At 45.1% G+C, this 23,165-nt stretch overlaps 3 protein-coding genes across 6 annotated transcripts in view; 2 read left to right on the top strand and 1 right to left on the bottom strand.

Annotated features, from left to right (window-relative positions):
• The window catches only part of LOC124220024 (mucin-17), a 56,343-nt gene extending 51,765 nt beyond the window's left edge, over positions 1–4,578 (top strand). For all 3 annotated transcript variants that reach the window (XM_046628377.2, XM_046628387.2, XM_046628397.2), the window contains 5 exons: positions 11–360; positions 447–741; positions 954–1,654; positions 1,886–2,275; positions 2,506–4,578. In XM_046628377.2, coding sequence (XP_046484333.1) covers positions 11–360; positions 447–741; positions 954–1,654; positions 1,886–2,275; positions 2,506–2,541 — 1,772 coding nt within the window. In that variant the 3' untranslated portion in view covers positions 2,542–4,578. The remainder of the gene's footprint in view (positions 1–10; positions 361–446; positions 742–953; positions 1,655–1,885; positions 2,276–2,505) is intronic.
• LOC124220082 (UPAR/Ly6 domain-containing protein crok) overlaps positions 1–23,165 on the bottom strand; it is a 152,893-nt gene that overhangs the window by 75,812 nt on the left and 53,916 nt on the right. The gene's annotated exons all lie outside the window — the stretch shown is intronic.
• Positions 17,255–23,165, top strand: part of ci (cubitus interruptus) — a 58,311-nt gene continuing 52,400 nt past the window's right edge. The window contains exon 1 of the mRNA XM_046628442.2: positions 17,255–18,627. Within this exon, the coding sequence (XP_046484398.1) occupies positions 18,353–18,627 (275 nt within the window). The 5' untranslated portion in view covers positions 17,255–18,352. The remainder of the gene's footprint in view (positions 18,628–23,165) is intronic.

The following is a 23,165-nucleotide window of genomic DNA, read 5'->3' on the forward strand; positions in this document are numbered from 1 at the left end:
ATATATCTAGCAATCTATACGTACACCCTGCGTGTCGGACTCGACCGCGTTGGCAGAGATCCGTTTTCGGTGTACGCCGAAGAATTGAATGACACAGCGTCAAGTGATTACAAAAAATTGGCTGGGCCTACGAAAGAAGCTCTGGACCGTACAATGATGCAGAGTGACCTGAGGGATATCTACAGAGGATTGGATGTCGCCCGGTTCACATCAGACCCGAATACGAGCGTCGAGTTCCACGTTCAACTCAGTGAGAATGCAAGCGATACGCGGCTTAAGGAAGTTGTCCGGAAATACCTTGTTGGCAACAACTACAGCCTTGGAGGAACGGAGGTTTATGCATCCAAGGATCTTGAAACGGTGAGGCCCTTGGCTGAAGTCCAGCACATTACTTAAGATGTGCCATCGACACTTCTTATTTACATTTTCACTGTTTATTCTTCAAGATCCATGCCTTCGACTTCAACGAATGCGCTACCGAGGAAGGCGGACCTCATCATGACTGTTCGCCTCATGCAGCATGCTTCAACCGTCAAGGATCTTATCAGTGCTCATGCCGCGAGGGTTGGGCTGATCTTTCTGATAACCTGCCGACCTATCCAGGAAGAGTTTGTTCTCAGGCGCCATTCGGATGTGCCGCTTGCAACAACAAGGGACACTGCGTGATAAACACCAACGGTCAAGAAGTCTGCGAGTGTTTCCCGTGGCACAGCGGACAACGCTGTCAGGTCAACCTCAAAGGTACGAACATAGTTTAGATTCTCTTGTAAATAAAGCCTCGTCAAGGGCGTTCCGTTTCATTTCCTTTCGTTTCGTTTCTTTTCTTGAATGAATATTGAATAATCGAATAGAATATGAGAAGGCAAAGTGTAAAATTCTATTTCCACCACATTGAAAATGGGAATAAAACATCGAGCAACCCCTCGATCTTTAAACGTATTCAATTTTAACAGTCCTTTTGATCGCCTTGGTAACCACTGGTATCATCTTCCTGGCACTACTGGGTGTGTGCGTCGGCCTCGCTTGCGTTGGAAGACCACGGCGAAGATCTGGTAAGCGTTCCGGTGACCGCCGGGCTATGATATCGGTGGGAGGTAACGGGGGCGACACTAGCAGCGAGGGAAGTGCTGCCGACCTGGCGACGATTCCGCACCACGTGCCGCATGTCCTTCCTGCGCCGCCACAAACTGTTGCACCAGCTCCCCCGGGAAAGCGACCATCGGGAGCGAAGCGAACACCTCCAAGTTTCATCCCCGCCGCTCCCAGCGTCCCCGTAAATCCTCGATCCCCTCGAGGCAAAGCGCTTCTCGCTCGTCCTCGCGACAGTGTAAGATCTGATGTTGGTGCCACCCCAACCGACGAACAAAGGGACAGGTCTTTGACCGTGATGATACCCCGGGCCAAGTACCGTTCGGCACCCCAATCATCGCAGTCTCCTGCCAACTGCAAACCTCTGGCAACCAACCTCGTCGTCGACGAAAGAAAGCTCATCAGCTACCTAGAGGACGGGCCGCATCCCGAGACGAGAAAATCGAGCCAAGCAGGAAAAAGAGACTCAGTTTGCAAGGAAATGATCCTGGACCCCCAGCAAACGGGTCGAAATCCACCTACGCCCAGCCATCCGCCTGGCGCTCTTGTCAGTGCTGGTTTCCAGGTGAGGTTTAACGTTGACTTTGGAAATTGGATTTAGAATATATTTGGTGAATACAAGAAGTCGGAAATTGTATTAGCTGACGAATGGGTTTATTGGTCGACTCTTTGTGAGCACTATCTTCTAGAAATTGTATTGATTCCAAAATCATCCCTTAATTTTCGGATGCGAGAAGACCTAATTTTCCAGCTATCGTCCACTCATAACACAATGCAAACTACGTTTTTATTTTAGGTTTCCGCGACGGTGACTCACCAGGCGGACATGGAATCAACACTGGCACGTTCGTGCGGTGAAACGACGGTAGAAACGTCGACAAAGATTCTGCGAACTAGTGACGTTCTACGGGGTGACCAGGGTTCGACCTTGGCAAGGTCCTGCGGTGAGACAACTATCCAAGCACCGACGAAACTGCTTCGGCTGGACCTTGCGGAGGTCGGTTCCACCCTAGCCAGATCATGCGGCGAGACAACGATTCAGCCCCCAACGAAGATGGCTGCGGACCGACGGAGCAGCAGGGAACCCAGGGACAATGCGAGTGACGGACACACCATGGCGGAGCGGGACGTTGGTGGCACTCTTAGAATGCCGGCACAGAGGCCGCCCTTCTTTGATCCAGACCGGGTAAGATATGAATGATGAATAATAGGTAAAAGAACCATTTTGTCGACAATTCCGAGTACCGGTACCCCCGGAAGTGGAGGCAGGCAGTCTTTATTCCGTTGCGATAGGGTGCGACGTTGTCCGTTTGACTTGGGCTCACCGTCGATCCATCGCTTAATGTAAATCAATTTCAAGCCCAGTTGAGTCATCGTTAATAACCATTTTTTCTCTCTCCTTATTTCGGATAAAAGGCTAGTGACAGGGAGTCAAACTTTGACTCGCTGTAAAACTAGGCACGGAGAAACGCGAAGCAGATCTTCCTGTAGTTTGACAACTGTCAGGACCGAAGAATGGAAGGAGTGAAAAGATGCTTCGCGGAGTGCCAACCAACACGCACGCGCTACAACGCAAGCCGTTAAGCTGTGCGAAATGTCACATAAAACTACAAGTACTAAATTCGTTGCTGCCAAATAATACCCTTGAACACCTTCTTCTCCGTCCCCTTACCTCCCTTCCAGCGCTATTCTTCCTTATCTCCTTATCTCCTTACCGAATTCCACGTCACCGACATATCCCTCAACAACCTATACCCGGTACTTATCTAGATTTATACGTATATATACATATTTATGGGTATATATTATATGATTATATATTTTAGATGTATCTATGTATATCCAGATGCGACTATTTATTTATGTATACATATTGCGAGAAAAAGATAATAAGTTTATTTTTTATATATACATATACATGTATCTATTATTGTATAGAGGATACTGAATTTAACGATAGGCACCCAGCTGTCGTATGCATATATATATATATATATATATATATATATATATATATTAATTAAAATCACAGTAACCCGCGACAATATTAACATATTATTTTTTATGCCGTGTAGTATGCACTGAGCTGCAGGTACGGGTAGACGTTTTATTGGACGCTGTACAGCAACGTTAAAATTTGTGCCAAAATGTACAAGTGAACAAATGAAACGACGAGACGAATGTAATAGTTAATTGATTAAAATATAATTATTACCATTATTATTCTACCCATGTGAATAATTACTGAACCGACAAGACGATTTTTTTCGATAGTTGTATTTAGAGCAATAGTAGGGTACTTATTCTTTCTGTTTTTTTTTTTTTTTTTAAGAGTATCATAGTTTTTCGAAACTTGTGCCTAGATTGGAAAAAAATGACTCAAGCAAATGAATGAAAATTCCGAAATAAATGAAATAGTATACAGATATATTTTTTAGCTTTCTACATAAGAAATTTAACGAAGAATGTAATTCATAAAAAATCAAATTAACAACGGAAATAAAGATTTGACAAGACTAATAAAACGAAGTGAAATGTCGAAAAATAAAAAAATTTCCGAATCTGATGCGCACCTAGATGTGTCACATTCTGTTATATGTTACAAACACTTTATCCGTCGCATTAAATATCTGAACCGATGCCTCCCCCTCTCTATATATTTGTATAATTATATATGCAGCATGAAATACCGACAAAAGTGGCAAAAATGTTACATTATTGTCGCTTTATACTGCCGTAGCTGTTGCTGTTATTATTATTATTATTATTATTTTGTTATTGCTGTTGCTATTGTTTTCGTAGTTTATATGGTACATGTACACACACCCATACATAATCATATGTAAGTAAATATATATAAATCCATTTAGTTTATATTGCCCGGCTCCCCAGCTGTTGGATAACGCGGTAGTCAGATATGTGTATACTCATTACAAAATTGTATATTGCTGTAGAGTATACCTATAACCCAAAAAGAACTAAGTGGAACGAAGCCGCGCAACGTCGTCGAGCGGAAGAAATATTGAAATAGCGTATATTATGCGTACGCTGCAGGAGAGCAAGCTAAACGACATTATATGTATAGAACGGGTTGAAATGCCCATAAAACGCGATGATCGAAGACCGACTATCGAGCGGATCTTGGCTTGTCCTTCGCGACAAATATTTATACATTATACAACATACACGTATAAAAAATACATTTATACGAAATAAACGAAGAATTCATATATATTAAGCAATAATTCTGTTGTACATATTATAATGTCTCCTCCAAAAGCGCTTCTACCGTACTAGATATAATATTATTTTATACTGCATACTGTACTGTATTTTTACATATCTATACGTATACCAGGTATCCACACGTATGCGTGTATGTTATACATACGCCTATACTCTGTACGCGTCATTCGTCTATATATGTGTAATATGTATGTATAAAACGTCTGTATACTTGTCAAATTTTAATACAAACTAACAATGTAAAATAAATGTGTAATTCTTTTTACTCACCTACAACGAAGAAAATTATTGTTAAATTTACTACTTTGTTATGTTATTACAATTTTTGTGATCAACTTTTCCACGGAGTAAATTGGACTGTTGATTTAGTAGCGCATCGAGTTTTTGTAGTAACTTTAACAGAAAACTTGGACCAGCCTGTTATTTTGCCAGAGAGGTAGTAAATTCAAAAGTAATCTTACTTCCGTTTAATACATGTGCAGAACAGTATCATCCCAGTTTCTGGCTGCTCCAGGATCACAATGACTCCTCATCGTTCTGCTGTCAAATCCCAAAAATGATTGTCAAATGACTATATTCACCGTTACGTAAATACCCACGACTTCAGAAGCCAATTGGTGTGAGCAGTAAGGAGCTTCCAAAATTCTATAATCACTCAGAAATTTCGAATCCGTGTATAGATTTCACACATCTGTCCTCGCGACGTATTGTCACTAATATCTAGTTGGATATTTGCTCAATTCGTCCAATTAGATCTAAAGCGCTGCAACTCTTTGCCAATTAAAATTATATGGCAGCTTCGAAACGTTCTCCACTTGAATTCACACCATTGATCGTACAAATTTTTACTCACACGTCACCGAAGTGAATCGTAACACATCTGATGATGAAAGCACAATATTTTGAAGAGACACTTGAACAACCATGTATTCACAATTTTCATTAAAATCTTAACCAGTTTTCCGCTCACCGCGATCATGAGATACTGTGGGCTTTGACAGTACACGAACAAGTAAAAACAGATAAGAGGGCCAGAAAAATTAATTTTCCATGAGCAACGGAGAGGTTTAAATGTACTTAAACGATTGGTTTGCCAATTATCGACATCACCTTATATCTTTCCAAGTGAAAACACCACTCTAACGTATAAAAATGGAGAACCGTATTTTGTTTCGAACGATTTTCAGAGAGTAAAGATACAGTGTAAGAAAAATAAAACCTGCAACACGTTACGAACTTTCGAGTAACGTTTTATACACGTACCCACCAAGAATGAAACCGACTACGATTTTAAAACCAGCATGACGCTTAATACTCTGTAAAGAAGAATTTCTTCTTTGCTCTACCAAGCATGTTTTTTCGAGCTCGAAAGAGGTGGGCACCTACATAACCGCCGTGAATATGAGGTTGTTTTTCCCCTACCATCCTGTACACACGTCGATAGCTCGGCACAGCAGTACAACACACTGTCGCAGCTCCCCGGTACAGGAGTAGCGATGCAACAGGGAGGGTGGGTGTAAGACTACGGGAAGCGAAAGAGAAAGAGAGAGAGAGAGAGAGAGCGCAAGCTTTTCAAACTTTTCTCTCAAAAGGAAGGAGGGGGTCGAATATACCGGGCCTAAGGTACACGACGAAGAGGATATTGTCGACGGAAGATGGGGCGAGGGTGGTGGAGCGGTAGGGCGGGGGTAGGACGACGACAACTTGATCGCTACGCGAACAAAAAGCAAAGACGTGCCGGCGGTACGTGGTACCAGATTCGATGCGCCGTACTAAAAACTGAGCCGAGAGATGAAAGGTGGAGGAGATGTATGCGGTCGGGTCCACGGAACGCATACCTGGATCCACACATACGTACGGGGTATAACATAAACGGGCGAGATAGACAGTACGGCATGGTAAATCCCACTCGACAGCACCGTGCAAGCTGCACTTTCATATTCCTGTTATACCTGTACAAAACTGTAACAGACATCCAGGAACATGGTTTGAGATAGTAGCGGAGTTGATCAATTCAGAGGATGCAGTGTACTTGGTACTCATGACATCCGAGGATGATCATTACTGCAGCAACCAGCTAGAATACGGTGTGAATTAGCATCGGCATTGGTTAATTCAGGAGCTGCAGTATACTCGGGACTCATGACACGTGAGAATGGTTACTACTGCAGGAGCCCGCAGGTATACGGTGTGAGATAGTAGCGGAATTGGTAAATTCAGAAGCTGCGGGGGTACTTGGGAATCATGACATGAGAGGATGCTCAGTACTGCAGGAACCCGCACTATCTGTCCTGGATTATACAAGGATTATCGCGGAAGGATACCGATAATGAGAGTATAACACGTGAGGCTGGTTGAATGCCGCGGAAGCTGTATGTTGGAAAGAGAGATGAAGTGAGTCGTCAAGTGCGGCGGCGACGGGCGAGGCAAGAAGTCACAAATTCATCTTTCCCTGGAGCCAGTCCCTCGGCGCGGCGAGTCGTTCCTCAGGTTCGGCCGCCCCGCCCGGCGGATGGCCGACAGGTGGCGGAAGGTGTAACTCCTCTCCTCTCCTCACCGCGGCTCTCCTCTCTCTCCCGCGAGGCCACGCCCGCGCGATGTGGATATCCCTCGCGGAGGGGAGGCCCTGACGAAGAGTGGCCGCGACGCGAAGGTGGGCCCACTGGACCGAGTCGAGACGCACCTGACCGAGCAGCGTGGGCCCGGGGCCCGTACCCTTGCGTGACCCCCCGCAGATTCCAGGGTTTCAAAATTTTTCCGTTAAAACACCAGGCCGTGGTTCTCGGCCGGAAGGGCATCGTGATCGCGGTGAGGCTAAGAGCCGTTTCACAAACGGCAGAGAACCTCTGCTGCCCGGCTTCGAGGATGATTCGCGGAAGGATCCCGAGGAGGCCTCGGTAAGGGTTCGGTGGGTCCGTTCGGCTGCATCCTTGCCTACACTTCTCTCGCTCCTTTCTTCCATCTCCGTTTCTCTCTCTCTCTCTCTCTCTCTCTTGGTTTTTTCTCGCTCGGTTGAACCGCTCCGTTAAGCACATATGTGCTGCTCACCGCGTTCCCGCAGGATTATTCAGACGTGCACCAATACGTAACATGCAAGAGTACTGGAGATCCGTTGCGTATAATGACCGCTACGTTTACCTTCAGCTGTATGTACCTACACTCAAATCGCGTGTATACTAGCTACTAATTAGAGGGTTACCTGGCATCAGAGCACGCTGAGCACAGCTTGTGTCGAGAGTTTCACGGTCCAGGGTGCTTTGCAGTTATGTGATGTACCTTCCTACCTCGGGACTACTCGGGAGAGGTAGGTGAAATGGAGATAGGATAAGTTGAAGGTGGTGGTGCGTGGAAGATACATTTACAGTTTGCTCGTTAAGTGCCCGCAAGAATTGACTACCTGCTACTGCAGTCAACGTCCTCATTTCACACTTCAAAAACACTTCGACGTCACATTGATCATATACTTCAAACTGTGGCCCAATTTAGCCTCCTGCAGACTGTACGGTAGTAGAAGAAGCATTGCTCGGTCTACCTTGTATCCTTCGAAATAGAATTAAATACACGCCTCGCACACTAAAGAATTGTTATCTAATGCTCTTCCTCATTTTATAAATAAAAAATCTCTCATCTCGAATTTAAATCCGTGCACAATAATTATTCCGATTTTTATACTATTGGGCAATGCGTTTCGTTAAATTGTTGCTGAAATTCGTGCGGGAATTGTCGAACAATGTGTCGAAAACAATATAACACAACCATATTTGTGATAGAATTTTTAATCGGAGATTCAAAATTTAAATCGACAAGTATCGTATTCTCTCGAATTTCAAACGCTGACGATTGTCGCTTTTTGAACGCCAAACAGTTGATTTTATGTCATGAAAGGTTCTTTATCTCTTGAAAATGAGTTCATCCGTCATGCGACTATAGAAAAACAAGTAACAAACCTGAAACGGATGAACGAGGTCAGTAAAACCGACAATTTCTTTCAGCTCATAAACTTCAAAGAAACTCCCCTTTTCTTCGAAGGTATACAACAACATGATGATAGTTGAGAACCGATTGCCAATGGATATTATATCCAATTATATATCCGCAAAGGATATCGCGTACAGAGCAGCGGCTGGTAAATGCCCTGTACAATTCCACGGGGCAATAGAGCTGGAAAGAAATGGGAAGAATAATTAGGGTTCGAGGAATAAATTCCTGGTTCGTTGGGTCGTCAAAAATAATCAAAGAAAACAATTGGGTCCGCGTGGGGTCCGAAAACCGCGTCCGTCATTGCGCCTAGGAGCAAATTCCTCGTGTATACAGAACCAAGGTGTCCCCCCCCCATCACCACCCCCCTTGTTATACGCAGGAAAGCGGGAAGATCCGGGATCTCGGAGGCGGGTGGCGGGCTTTCAGGGTGACATCTGCGGCGCGGGAAAGCGAGGAGAGATTTATTTCCTCTGGTAACTGGATAATTTGACGCCGGTCGGTGTGTATACAAGAATTGGGGAGTCCTAGATATAGCTATTACCTGTATCTGGAGGCCGGAGGCTGCGGGGCGGCCTTTTTGCCGACACGGCGAACAGGATCGCAGACTTCCTAGCCCCCTCGGCTCGTTATGTGCCACGCTATTCTCCGGGCCCTGGCTGCAGCAGGTTTCTCGGCCCCTTGGGGCCTAATGAAGACGTCGAGACTCTGCGGGGCCCGTTCGTTCCTGAATCACCCTGACAAAGGGCAAAGTCGACCATTATGCTGCTTCGAGAGACGCGGCTGGACCCGAATCGCCGCGTCAAAGCCTCGCCTCTTATACACGTATACACGTGCATCCGCGCACCTATACCTGTATATATTTTATGAAAAGAGAAATCTCGGAAGCGAGATAATACCGGACCGTCCTTACCTCGGTTTTCGGCAGGGGTAACTATGCGCAGGGCAAAGGCGGAGTCCCGAGTTATACTCCAGGGATTGACTAAAAAGAGTCCAACTTTTCTCTACCTATGCATATACCTATATACATATATGTACACATGTGTGTCTATACCTATCGCCTATAATATATCTGCCCCCGGTATCTTTCGCGATTTAGCTATATGTATAACCAATGGAAACCTTTCGGGCCGGTCCCTCCAGTGAGGAGCTATTGAGGATGAAGAAAAAAAAGGAATAAGAAAGAAAAAAAAACAAGAAAAAGAAAGAACTAGAGGTAAAGGGAAGCGGAAAACGGCCAAAAAGGTGAAAGAAAAGGTGACGCCTTTTCACTTGCCCCTCATCGTATCTTTGCAACGTTAACAAGTTGAACCGTAAAAATCACCGTGGTATTTTCGATCTACAGTTCGATGTTTAGACACGGTTTCCGGCTGCAGTGAAATTCTATAGCTCCTGCTTTTTTTCTTTCTAGATTACCGCATCGTTTGTTGACACAAAGTGCATCTTCATGGTGAGGAAATGGGTGAAACAAAATTCTTTTTTTGGAAATTTTAATTTCTCTTTATCCTGCTCGTTTGTTTTTGCGAGATTATCATCTTACGAGATCAGTGCCTATGGTACAAATATAATTAATATTGTCGTGAACGTATAGGAATGTAGAATTTAATAGTTCATCCGATAAAGTCAGTTTTTAACTTTCTTTATAACCCTTTTTTCTTTCTATAAAATCATTGGCGTGACGAATCAACGACTTCTATTCAATCGGCTCATTCTCCGCTCTCAACAAAATTGAGAAAATTTTTTGTTTGTTGATTCTGGCCGGTACAGTGAAAAAAAGCAATTACAAGAATGAAAATGAACCAAGATCTTTTTTTTAAACGGATGGATAAAAAAGGGAGATTATCTGTAAAAATTCTTACCCAAGAAAGAACGTATATGATTACCAAGAATGAATTATTTCTAATATTCAAGTAACGAGTCTAGAATCGATTTGAAAAATTTCCAATTCGATTTAAAAGTATTTAGTCAATAAACGCGATGATGTTTTCAGTATTATTGAAGACCCCGTGTACAAACTGTTTCAAACCAGTGACAAAAATGCCTCGATTCAGTAAAATTATATCCACATACAATAAACTCCTGCAATTGAATTCACAATCATACCGTCAACATTTCAGCAAGAAAGATTTGCCTTCAACGTCCACGTGCGCAAGTATAACAATCACTATAATATGTATAATTATGTATCACCCGATGCATAATTGAGGTTTATATAGCCGTGCAAAGATATTTTTCGAATGATCTGTTTTTTCTCTTTGCTCCCCTCTTGAGCGATAAAAAAAAAAAAATTAACAAACCTAAAATCTCCCGCCTACGTACACGCGTGCCTATGATTCATAAGATAGGTTGAAAAGCGAGGGTTACGCCGAGTCGTAACGCGCAAAGGTGATGACCTGAGCCCGGGGTCGTGGGAGGATAGAATCCCTTGACTTTACAAGCCGAGATAATTCGCTACGGTGGCTTTCGCCGAGGTAGCTGATCCTCGTAATTAGCGCCAGGTTGATCCCTTTGTGCCGTTCCTCAGGTGCGGGCCCGACTAGCTGATTACCGTGAGGGCGGGCGACGAGGCGAGAGGGGGCAGAAAGGACGACGTCCTTGCGGTGCAGCACGACGATGAAAAATAGTCACGGTTAACGCCATGGAGGAGTGCAGTGCAGCAGCCCCATTCCGGATGATTGCCTTTTTCTCACAGTGCACGAAGAAGGCTGCTGCAGTGCAGCGCTGATCCTGCAGAAACGAGCGTACAAATCTACGTGCCGAATACACCGATGTTAAAAATTTTTTACTTCGCAAATTCGCTACGTACACAATTATACAGTCGACTTGTGCAATCAGTGCAGCGCAACGAACCCTGAGATGAGGATGAAGTTTATCGTAAAGTTGCGGTAACGAACCATTGAAAAAGGAATCGCGATTTTACAACTTTTTAATGAATTTGTGGTACGGTTTTTTCTTTCAAATATTACCAGTATAACGCGTATACAGACATTATGCTTTGTACGGTATACCGCGTTTCGAGAAATTTCAAAGTTCAGTAAAAGCACTTTGATATGGAGAAAAATTAAACATACTTACATTAGATACATCAACGTTATGAAATTAAACCAGCTATTATCAAACGTAGAAAAAATTATTGTTTTTAAATTTTCTTGCAAATACGACGTAGATTTAAAAAATGTTTTTCTGATGTTGAAAAGAATTCAGTATCACTCGATGAAACAAACCGAATTGTTCTCAAGTTCTGAAGTAGCTGCACGTTTTCGTTGAATCAATAATAACGACATTTGCACGAAAAAGGTAGAAAAAGAAAAAAAAAACAACAAACGGCAATTTATTTCACCATAATTGTTCAATTCAACAAATCCCTTTCTCTCCGCGTATATACTATACTCCGAGAGTTTTATTTTCACCTGAACCGCGGTGGTCCAACAAAACGTACAAGCTTCTACCTCGGTGATTTTTCCCCGGAGTTCTGCGAGGGCCAATCACACGTCTCGCGCGAACTTACTCCGGTTCGAAGATCCAGTAAACCGGGCGATCGACTGGACCGGTACTATGCCAAAGCATATATATAGCAATTAGGCCTGGGAACATCTTCATCCCGTGTATACCGGCGGCTGAAGGGGGAGGAGGAGGAGAAGAAGAAGAAGAAGAAGAAGAAGAAGAAGGAGAAGCAGCAACCTTCACAGTCACGATTGCAGAGGATACGCGCGCTCTTCATGCTCCGAAGCGGGTCTTGAGGCTCCGTTCACAACGATTCGTTACACCTGCGTAACGTAAAACGAACCTATACCCCATCAGCCTCGAGTAAATGGACTCAAGTATAATCGAGCTTACGAGCGATCCCGACTTAGAAGCGCCACGTCCTTTCGAAGCTCTGGGAAGAGCTACTAACCCGGAGGAGGATACATAAATAAAGGACAGGTGGACGCAGGCAGCAAAAGTCTGGACACTCGGATCCTCTCCGAACATCCTTAGAGAACAGACGCGTTTCGTCCGCGGCTAAACTCGACCGGTTTCACGTGTCTTCGCGTCCGGTTAATATTTATACATGGACGTTTAACGCTAACAACAAAACACAAACAAAAAAAAAAAAAACAACAACAACAACAACCAAATGTATAATTCGATCGAGAACGTCTCAATTCGTCGAGTTTCGCGGCTCCCGTTTCGGATTACGCATAGTATATATATATATATATACGACATACACACATCTATATGATAACATAATTAATTCCACGCGTGCAGGAGACTTGGACTAAGTTAAACGCGGGATACCGGTTCGTTCCAAAGCAAAAAGGGAAAAAGAAGAAAAAAAAAAAAAACAATCCCTTCCATGCGTGGCATGATTGTGATATCGCGCCGGTGTGGCAGAGATCGTACTTAAGTATAATAATACGTAAGGATCGAAGGGCGGGTCTTCCATAGATCCGTCGCGTCTGTGTCGGTGCTGCAGCAATGATATTATTCCACCGTCTGATACAATACGTCGTTTCCTTCGGAAATCCCAGGAAACAGGGGAACAAATTATCTCGTCAAGCCACGGACGATGGGACGAAGGGGTAGGGGAAGGATGCTGTGGGATATTGAGGAGGGTGAGGAGGGCGTAGCTGAGCTAGCCGGGTCCAATCCAGTTCCCTCCGTGGTCTATAACTAACTATAACCCGAGGCCTAGCGCCCCGCGTGTCGGCACAGGCGGCTCTTTTCTTACCTGCAGGGAGAAGAAGCGAACGCCGTGCCGGCGTGGGTCCATCGGGCCCCGTTCTCCAAGCCGCCGCCTTTAATACGTGCACGGAATACAGGGAAGCGTGAGATTCAACACAGGGATAGAAACGAATTCAGGGAGGAAGGAGAGAAGGCAGGCGAGCAGGCAGGCACGCACGCATCCAAAGAGAGAAAATGAGGAGGCGGTTAATGAGCGCAAACCGCAGGGGGCTCGAAAGGGCTCCGCGCCGACGAAGGGAAGGAGAGAAGATTAAGGGAAGAGAAAGGGAGTCGGAGAGGGAAAAATCGGGGCTTGGCTAGCTGCTGCATATTCTGGGAAGGCTGCGCGCACGGCGACGAATAACGCCGACTATACTCGGATTACGACTTTTTGGGACGCAAACGCCCCGCCGACTCAACTCGGCGAGGGAAGCGGCGGGTCCCGGGGACAGGGAAGACGAAGCGACCCGTACTTGCCTTACACCGCCCGTAACAGCCGCACCCGGGGAAAATTTTCCCTCGTTTGTCACTCCGCATGGGGAGCCGGCTTCGCTGACCTCGGAATTACGTCACTCTTCACGGGGTGGCTTTTCTCTTACGTGCACATTTTTTTCGTACTATTACAGACGCGTGCTCGACACGCGGAAGGAGATACTTTGAAAGGATTAACCGGTTAAATTTAACGTTTATCATTTTGACTTACCTCTTTTCATTCGGGGTGTTTTGTTATTTACAATAAGTAACAATACACCCAGGATCAAAAAAGGTAAGTCAAAACGATGAACATACAATTTAACTGATAGTAGCTGTAACACAAAAACTAGACCTGATCGAATCAAAATAAATATGGTTTTATAATGAGGGTAGATGGGTATTAAAAAATCGGTAGGCATCTTCCTTGTTGCAAAATTTTGTTGACCAGTGTACTGTGACACTATGTATAATCTCGATACTTTTGTCAAATAAAACTGAATTTTTGGATGAACTGAAAAAATCATATTACAATAAAACTATTCGTATCTAAAATATTATAATATCAATTCTATTATGCTAAACCTTGTTCCTAACACAATCAGTTAAAAGTTTTCATGTTACAAACAAAAAATAAATTTTTGTTGACCAGTGTAATTACAATTACAGTGGTGATGAGTTTCATTGGGGAGATAATTTCACGACGATGATAAATGTCAAATGTGCGAAAGATCGATCAACTTTTGGGTCACCAAAAAACGGTTACTATCTCAAAAAGATACCGTAACGTTTAAAGTTCATTTTATCACTACCACTGCATGAACAGAACACAGTGGTATGTGTGTTTTTATTGTGGTGATATTTGAACAAAAATTGTAGCTATTAAAATTTTAAGTTGAAATTTTTTCGAAATGTTCATTGACTCGTCTCGTTCGATGAGTTTCCATATTTCTCATTTAAGTTTCCAGCAAATTTGCATACAACACATCTATACGTGGTATTATCCTGTAAATACAATAAGTGAAAAATCGTAAAGACGTTCTTTGAAAGATGCCTACACGGCTTGTCATTTACGAATCTCGCAGTCTAGGTTCTAAAGATAATTGAGCGCGTCTGCAGAGAAATTACGTAAAATATCATCGACTGATATATTTATAAACTTAGACAGATCAGTAATCGCACGTAAATATGAAGTTCCCGTGCAAACGAAAACAGTATTTCATCATTGAACGGTCATTAATGCAACCGAACGTGTACCTAAGCTGTTAATCAGATAACCTCACCCGAATCCCTTAATTGAGATAATTACCTTTCGAATCAAAAGATGATCAGAATTCCTCGTCGACAAATACAAAGACAGTCTACACTGCACGGTAGCTGTACAAAGAGGTTTATACCGCGTGCGGAAAACGAGTGTGATTCGATTTACCTGCAGCGTTGCACCTTCAACGGGTTGCGGCACACCTACGTTACAAGAACACGGCCGCAATATAAGCCTGAGGGACGTTTTTGCAAACACCGAATTACATGCGGTAGACGCGTTACATCGCACTGTGTAACACGAGAACATACAGTAAGCCTGGCACGAAGACGTGTGTAAGTATAAAGGATACAATATATGCCGATAGTCGCTTATATGTTCACCCCGAAGAAGAGGCACCTGCGCCATATGCATACGTAGTTAGTTACCTATACATTAATACAACGAGTCCATACAAACCGATCCACGATACAAACTCGTACCTCTAATACCTATACAGAGCTCATAGCATAAACCGCGTCGGATACCGCTTTTTGCTCCATCTTGGCATGGAGAGAGAGAGTCATGGGGGGGAAACGCGGCGAAAGGGCGGCCGTCGAGGGGCCGGATTGGCGGCCCTCCCCCCTTCAACCGCGCCTCCGCCCCGCCAGATCGCGGTTACCTGCGGCTGCGACTTGGTGGGTACGCCGCATGAAGAGCTCCGTGAGCACCTATATACTCACACCTCGTACATCGGCGGTCTGTGCAGAAGGGGGGTAAAAGAGAGAACGGGATAGGAGAAGGATGGAGAGAGACAGAGAGAGAGAAAGAGAGAGAGAGAGAGAGAGAGAGATAGAGAGAGAGACCGAGCGCTGCAGGTGGAGGCGGCCGCGTCACCCGCCCGTCCGCGGATTCGATTGAATCATTACGATGCGGTAGGTGGTTGCGTGGGTAACGGTGAGCAGCGGCGCCGAGAAGAGTTCTGCACCCTCGATTTCAGGATCTAATGACTCTATTCCGTTGATACGTACGGCGGTGCTCCGTTTCCGCGCGATGTATCCTATCACCGGTTAGGTATGATACGTTTCGATGGTTCGGATCAGGATGTGGAGAGTTAAAGGTAAGGAGAAGTATCTCATATGGATATTCGAATGAGAAAGTGTCCGCCGATAAGCAGGAAATAGGGTTTTAACGAGACACCGGAACGGTGCTCGTGAGGAATAAGGGAATCAATCCGACTGGAGCTTTGTGGAGCTTTCGCTGCAGCAACGCCATCCTAATTTCTCTCTACTTTACGGAACACTTTCCGCACACTGGAGATAGTCCTCCTTACCTCTACCCTCGATAGATTAGGGAAAGAGGGTTCACGTCGAGGGGCGGAAGGGACTGCGAAATTCAACTCTTGTGAAAACAGAAAGCGTCCTGCCGTATAAGCAGGATGACAACTCGCCCGTGTCTCTGCGGCTGTAACCTATACACGAGAAAGGAAAATTGGAGGAAAGAAAAAAAATAATAGGCGAAATAACGTGGAGACATCACCAGGGATCACCGGAAGTTGTTTCAACTCAACACCGAATTGGGACTTCGGCTCCGGTGGCATGTGGCAATAAATACCTATACTTGAGCGCGTCGGCGCGCAAAGGAGCGAACTCGGGACTGGTTCTCTCATTCCTCTATCTTGTAGGTCCCTCAAGTTTCCCGATCACCCCAATTGAGAGCTGACGGCACATCCGCTAAATTTTTTGACTTTTTACCATTATCATTATTACTGCACTTCTCGCCGTGTAACGCAACACCCCAAAGTTGGGGAACGTAGAGACAAATTCCTGGGGTGAAAAGTGAAATTCTTCCGATTGAATATCGACGATATCATTTTCTAACTCCCGTCCCACGTTTTCATTCAAGACTCGCCTATCTTACAAACTCACCGCAATTGCGCACGCAGGTTGTATAACGAAGGCTGTGCAGATCACTTTCACAAACGCAACAACACCACCGCGGTTATCTTCGTTTCTCCTCTCTTTCCTCCTCTTCCTCCCCCGCTATCGAAGAGGGAACGACGACACCCCACCTCGGCCACCTCGTCACGCGAAGAAGAAGAAGAGGAAGAAGAAGAGTAAGAAGAAGAAGAGTTCTCTTTTTCCGTCTTTGTCCCGCTGGAGAAGGACGGCGGGGAGGAGCGGTTGGGCTGTTGCAGCGCGAGGCTGGTGCTAGTTGAGTTGTCGAGCTGACACGCGCTTTCAGCCCTCTCCTCTCCTCTCTCCTCTCTTCGCTCTTCTCTCCTCTCCTCTTCTCTCGACTCCTCTCCTCCCTCCTACGCGCCACCACTCTCGGACAACTCTGCTCTCCTCGTCGCGCTACCCCTGGCTATTCCTCTCTCCCTCGCTCTTATTTTCAGTTTTCTCTCATCTTCTCACTCGCACAGCACCACCAGGCAGGCGGTGCCGCCGCCGAGAACGAGTGCCGGGAATGCCTGGCCGCCCCTCTCTTCGCATCGCCGAGGACTCAGTACCGCCATACCCGTCAAAGCGTAAGGAGCGCGACATCACGTGGAACTACAAACACGTTGTTTCTCTACACCCACGATATCGCATCGCACCGTACTCAAGACCCAGTATTTCCATCGAATTCGACCACGAGTCCCTTCGCTCCTTATCATATTCCAACGGCAATTTGGATTTCTTTTCTTTTTCGGCTTTTCCGCAAGTGTGCGAATTCGGACTGTCGCTGTCACTTAGAGTGTCTCGTTTAAACCGCGGCGTGTTTAAAATAAAGAGATAAAACTTGCTGTCGGTCGAGTTTATCTCAACGTATGAGAAAAACAACACAAAACGTGCAAGATGAAGAAGGATTGACGTGAAGGATGTGCGGCAACCAAACCGATAACACAGTGATTAATACTTAGCCGCAAAAAGTGATCGAAATAAAAAGAATTCATCTGTAACTGGGGGGTGTGAAGTTTGAGTGGATTTTTTACGATTCGTCGAGAAATATACTGGAGGAAAGTAAATGAAAAATGCAAATAATGTAACCGCGTGGTTTAAATTAAGCCGTATGCGAACGTCACCCCGTGTGTGAAATTCTGCGTTCCAATCGAGAAAGAGAGAGAGAAAGCGAGAGAGAGGGGAAGAAAAAAAAACACTAGTGCGGTAAAAAAGTTGACTCGCAATCAGGATTAGTTCGGGTAAAGAGTCCAGCTCAGGGGATCGGATCGGTAAGAATGTCAGCGAAGAACGAGGACCCGAATCAGGGTTAGGGACCGTCGGGGCCCATCGGCGACCAGCAACCGTCGATATCCTGGGCCGGGTTACGCGAGAACTAAACCGCAACCACCGACGAAGAACCCGGACGATAAGCGACGGCCATGCGGATCAGGGTGAAACTGACGTCGAGTACAATAAAGGACCTGCAGAAATCGTCGCCGCGACGAACCCGGGATATTTAGGCGGCCCCCTCGACTCGGATCGCGGGTTCCACCTACGGCTGGAAGACCGACGTCGGTGTCCGAGCGACGCCGACTTCCTCGAGCACATCGGTTACGGGGCGAACTTCCGGGCAGCCAGGAACAGGGCGTTGACAACCCGGGAGATAGAGCTGGAGGTTGAACTCGAGGCGGCCAAGATGCCCGAGAAGGAAGTCGCCTACCATCAAGAGACCTTCTCCCTTTTGCCACCGCCACCGCCCCCGCCGCACCACCACCATCACCACTCGGCTTTTCACGCCGCGTTTCACCCCCACGGACATCCACCGCCGCCCTTTCACCCCCATCATGGACCGACGGCTCATCACCCCGCCGCAGCTGCCGCAGCCGCAGCCGCAGCCGCCGCATGGGAGCACCACGCCGCAGCGGCGGCCGCAGCAGCAGCCGCGTTTCACGCACCGCCTCCGCACCATCCGTAAGTCCCAGTTTTCGATCCTTCTTCAATCGCAGTCCGCGGATAATGTTTGAGAACCGCCGATTGTTTGCACTCTTCGCCAGATTTATGCATACCTATCCTTCGCTTATATCTGCACGGAACGTTTTTAGACAGACCACGATACGTATTCCGGAAGTTTTGACCGATCAAGCTTGAGCAAAGACTCAAATTGTCACGGATACCGGGTTCCAATAATCGTCAATGAATGGTTGAGATTGAGTGGTACGAATCGTTTACCACTTCATGCGCGTCAGGTTTCAATGATCCATCACGAACCGATTACTCAAGCTTGGTGATACAGTAAGGATTTGAGTTTGCAATAAAACTTGATAGATATTATAGAAACGTTAACTTCGTGCACAGAATCCGATTCCTTACTAACACATTGCCCAAACACGTCGACCAAAACTGCTAAGTGTAGAACAAGCGAAACCAAGAAATCGGTGAGACAGAAAAGTGCTTATCACGTCGAAGAGAGAATCAACGCGATAATGAATCTTCGGTTATTATATATAGAACATACAATATTGATTTCTCTGACAGATATGATGGGGTGCAATATGACGGGGAATGAAAAAGAAATATTGTACGCGTTGAAAGTTTGTCAAGGTTTCAAATGGAGTTAAGCTAATTGCCGCGTATATCTCCCAACATTGTTTTCCTTCTTCTTCCACCGCGCAGTAACATTAGACTATCACTGCACTTATCATTACCTACCTATATAGTAACGTTTGACGGAATCGTTCGTTAGGCTCTGCTGTTCGTAACACGCGGCACCCGAGAGTACACAGACTAAACACGATTCGAGTCCCCCGATCTTCATAGTTGGAGATTACCGCGAGCCGCGGCATCGAGTTGCAAAAAGATATAACGCGATTATACAACTAACGGCGTTCCGAGTTGATATCGGGGTATATATATAGTAGTTTGATATTATAAAATACAAACAACGCACACGGGCGGACTCTCGATGAATCGGGCGCGGTATCAGTGCCGGAAAAGAATAAAGAGGCCGATGTATATTTTTGGCAATCTAAAACCTCGCGTGTTCCCATCATCATCATCATCATCATCATCATCATCATCATCATCGTCATCGTCGTCTTCGTTCCTCCGTTCACTCTTTGTCGGGAAAGAGAGACCTTGCGCGGATCTTCGTTTTGTTATGTAGATTAGCGCAGGTATAAAGGTATATAAGCCAAAAGCAATTCACCTTGCTGAAAGATGAAAAGAAATTTTTCATGGATTCTTTTCAGAACAGATGGGGGATATTCGAGTTCATTATATCGATAGAACGTCAATCTTCGGGGGGGCATATGCACAACCTGCGACCAGCAGTTGCGTGCATCGCAGGACACTACACGATATACGTACCAATAATATACATGATAAAACTGATTGCCGCGCTCGTTCATATAGGTGATCACCTATACACACATACCCGCTTTATAATTGTGCAGTAAAATTAACCGCCTATCTCAAGTTGATACTCAGATAACAACGGCACCTCGGTAACCCTTGCATTCCATTCTTGTCACTGCGGTGTTGCTACCGAGTGCCTGCACTTGCGGCAAGCACTCACCACGGTGCGTGCAACATTGTCACAGTACCGCACCACCAACTGCGACTGGTTGAGTCTTCCTGCAGCCTCAACGAAGATGGATCGACTCAATTTCTAGGCAGCATTCCGCAAGCCGCAAAAACAAAACGGAGTATAATTTTGAGTTATCGTTGTCGAGCCTGTCTAGAGTTTGTACCATTGCAGTGGATTTCCTCCGCAACCGCGTCACGGTCCGACGGTATGGATGGCTCGGCGTGTATCGTCGTCATCTCGGTAGTGAGTTTATTTTATTCTCTCGCATTCTATTTTAGTTGACTCTCGCGCTTGTCGCGTGCGCGTCTAACACCGGGTCGTGTGTCACGTGCATTTTTATCGTGCGGCACTCGAGTTATCGAGCGCAACACGCGGAGTAAGAATCCGAGTCACACTTTTCAATCTCCACGAGAATTCTTGGCATCAGTGTCACGGAAGATGCAAAGTGTCGCGGTGCTCAATTCCGAAAGCATGACGTATCACGTGTGACAATTATTTCTTAAGGACTTGGAATCGAGGCTTCTAGCTGATTCCGTATTTCGTGCACACGTCGTATCTGCGCATCCGTCGAACCATAAACAGCAAAAAGATCAAACGTGACGTTTTCAAGAACGTTGACTTGTAAGGGCAATGCAAATACTTAATAGAATCTACAAACCGCCTAACAAGTTGACTTAGGTTCTTGCTATACCAATAATCGTTATCGTCCTCCCATTTTTTCCCGCCCTTTGTTTAAACACGGGACACACAATGAAGGCGTCGTCTTCTAGTTACACACTACCCGGTACATTGATATATAATCCATTCAAGCAGTACGCGTTAAATTACTCGATTGGACTCGGAAGAACGTTTGCGAATTTCTACGCAAGTATCGCGAGTCATGTGAAAAAATAAAAACTTACAGGTATTTCTCGACTTAATGTTCGTTCGGCGGATATGTTTCTCTACTATATCAGTAATTCACCTGATTGTGAGTCATTACAACCGTAAACGAGTGCGTGAAGCGTAGGGCGAAGAAGCGAGCACCGACCTAGGGATCGAAAGAGCGTTTACCACGTGGCGTCCACATTGCCAGAGAGTCTTCGTGTATTTATACGTAGTGTCCCTGAATTTCGAGGGGCCAAGTTGAGTTCGAATAGAAGTTAGCCCCCGGAGCGGGGTTCCTATTTCCGTCCCCTGTTATACCGCACGACACTAAGTCGACTGCAGACACGCATTGTCTCCGATCCAGAGTTGAACTTTACCGGGTATTCCCAGCAGCAGTTCGGCTCCTGATCTGGAGCGGCACGAGTTTTCCCGGAAGAAAAAAAAAAAAAATGGGTGAGTAAGGGAGGGATAAAGAGAGAAAGAGAGAGGGTTCCTCGTTGCCCCATAAGCCAAGCTGTTGATCCCACGGGAATTGTTTGTTTGACCTGTAGCTTTATGGGATTTTATGCGCGTGCGGTTGAACCGGTGATATGTTTGTTGACGTTTACGCTTCGGCACTCTGCACCCTGCCTATTACTCCCAGGTCTTGCCACGAGCGCATGGGGGATTCCCGAGAAATCAAGATTTCCCGAGTCGCGTGCCGGAAAAAGGAGATCGGCGGGGGGGGGGGGGGGTTAATTTAAGGGGGATGAAAATCGCTGGAGAAGGAGCGGCTCTGCCGGATAATTTGACAAGCCGTGCGATACGCGAGTGCCGAATTGCTTGTACAACTAAACGGGAGACAAAGAGATCTGTGGTAAAAAGAGAGCATTGAGTTGTTGTGTTGAAACGAATGAAGGGGGATCCCGCTAGTTGTGTCTTAATCTGCACAACGTCGTCGCGCGCTAAAGCGAACCTCCATATGCATCGTGTATACGAGCCGCGGTGGCTTCAAAGTCGCGATTCGTTTTGACGGGGCGCGTAGGTGTTCTCAGATTTCTTCGCGCTTATAATGGAACCGCGGTAATTGGTCTGCCTGAAATACCGGCGAATAAAAATAACGAGAGAAAAAGAGATAGAGAGAGAGAGAAAGAGAGAGAGAAAGAGAAATTAAAGCATCGCAATTTATGTGACGATGACCGTTTCCCAGAGCTTTGTATACACACTTTTTAAATCTTACAGAATATTTTATATTCTTATGGAAATAAAAAATTGATCGAATTTTTTGCATTATACAGTGCAGGAATTCCCCGCTGCATTTACGTGCTTAATCATCATTCTAATAATCCGATCTGTGCGATGAGAATTCTTTGTGCTGGAATGATTGGATTCGGCTAATTTATAAAACCAGAAAATACGTTACAGTACAGGTACATAAAAACTTATACTGCTGATTTGCGATCCTTACCACGGAGCGGTGAACGACGATAATAAAATCATGTATATATGAGGTGCCAATCCGTATAATAAGCGTGCCTTAAGTGGCGGCACTTTGACAATTTGTTTTTGTTTCAGGCACGAACCGCCATTGCATGGTCAAAGTTGCTATATATTTGAGGTCGAGTTCCTATTTAGTATTCTCTGCTTGTAAGTTTCGGCTATACAAGTGGTACAATTGTTTATCGATCATTTAAAACGTTGTAGGAGTTCCTCTTCAGGATTTGTTATCACACGAAAGTTTTTTTTTTCTTCAATTTCTGTAAAATTTTTATAGACAACGAAACGTCGTGTTCTCGAAGAGTAGTTCTGGCAGAACAAAGATTCGTCCTGACAAGAATTTCAAATTCACTTAGAAAACAAAGGTAAATTAATGTTTCTAGAAATAATTTATAACGGTTAACGAATCGTCGAATTACCAGTGTAAAATATGATACTCAACTGTCGTATACGTAATAACAATGATACGAAAATTTTGTTTTGTAGCTCTCTGTCAAACTGTACGGTAAAATTTTTAATAAAAACGGCATAGGCTCAAAAAGATTTCGGTTCGTATTATACCAAACTTTTTTTCTTCTTT

The sequence above is a fragment of the Neodiprion pinetum genome, chromosome 1 (assembly GCF_021155775.2).
Source record: "Neodiprion pinetum isolate iyNeoPine1 chromosome 1, iyNeoPine1.2, whole genome shotgun sequence".
NCBI lineage: Eukaryota > Metazoa > Arthropoda > Insecta > Hymenoptera > Diprionidae > Neodiprion > Neodiprion pinetum.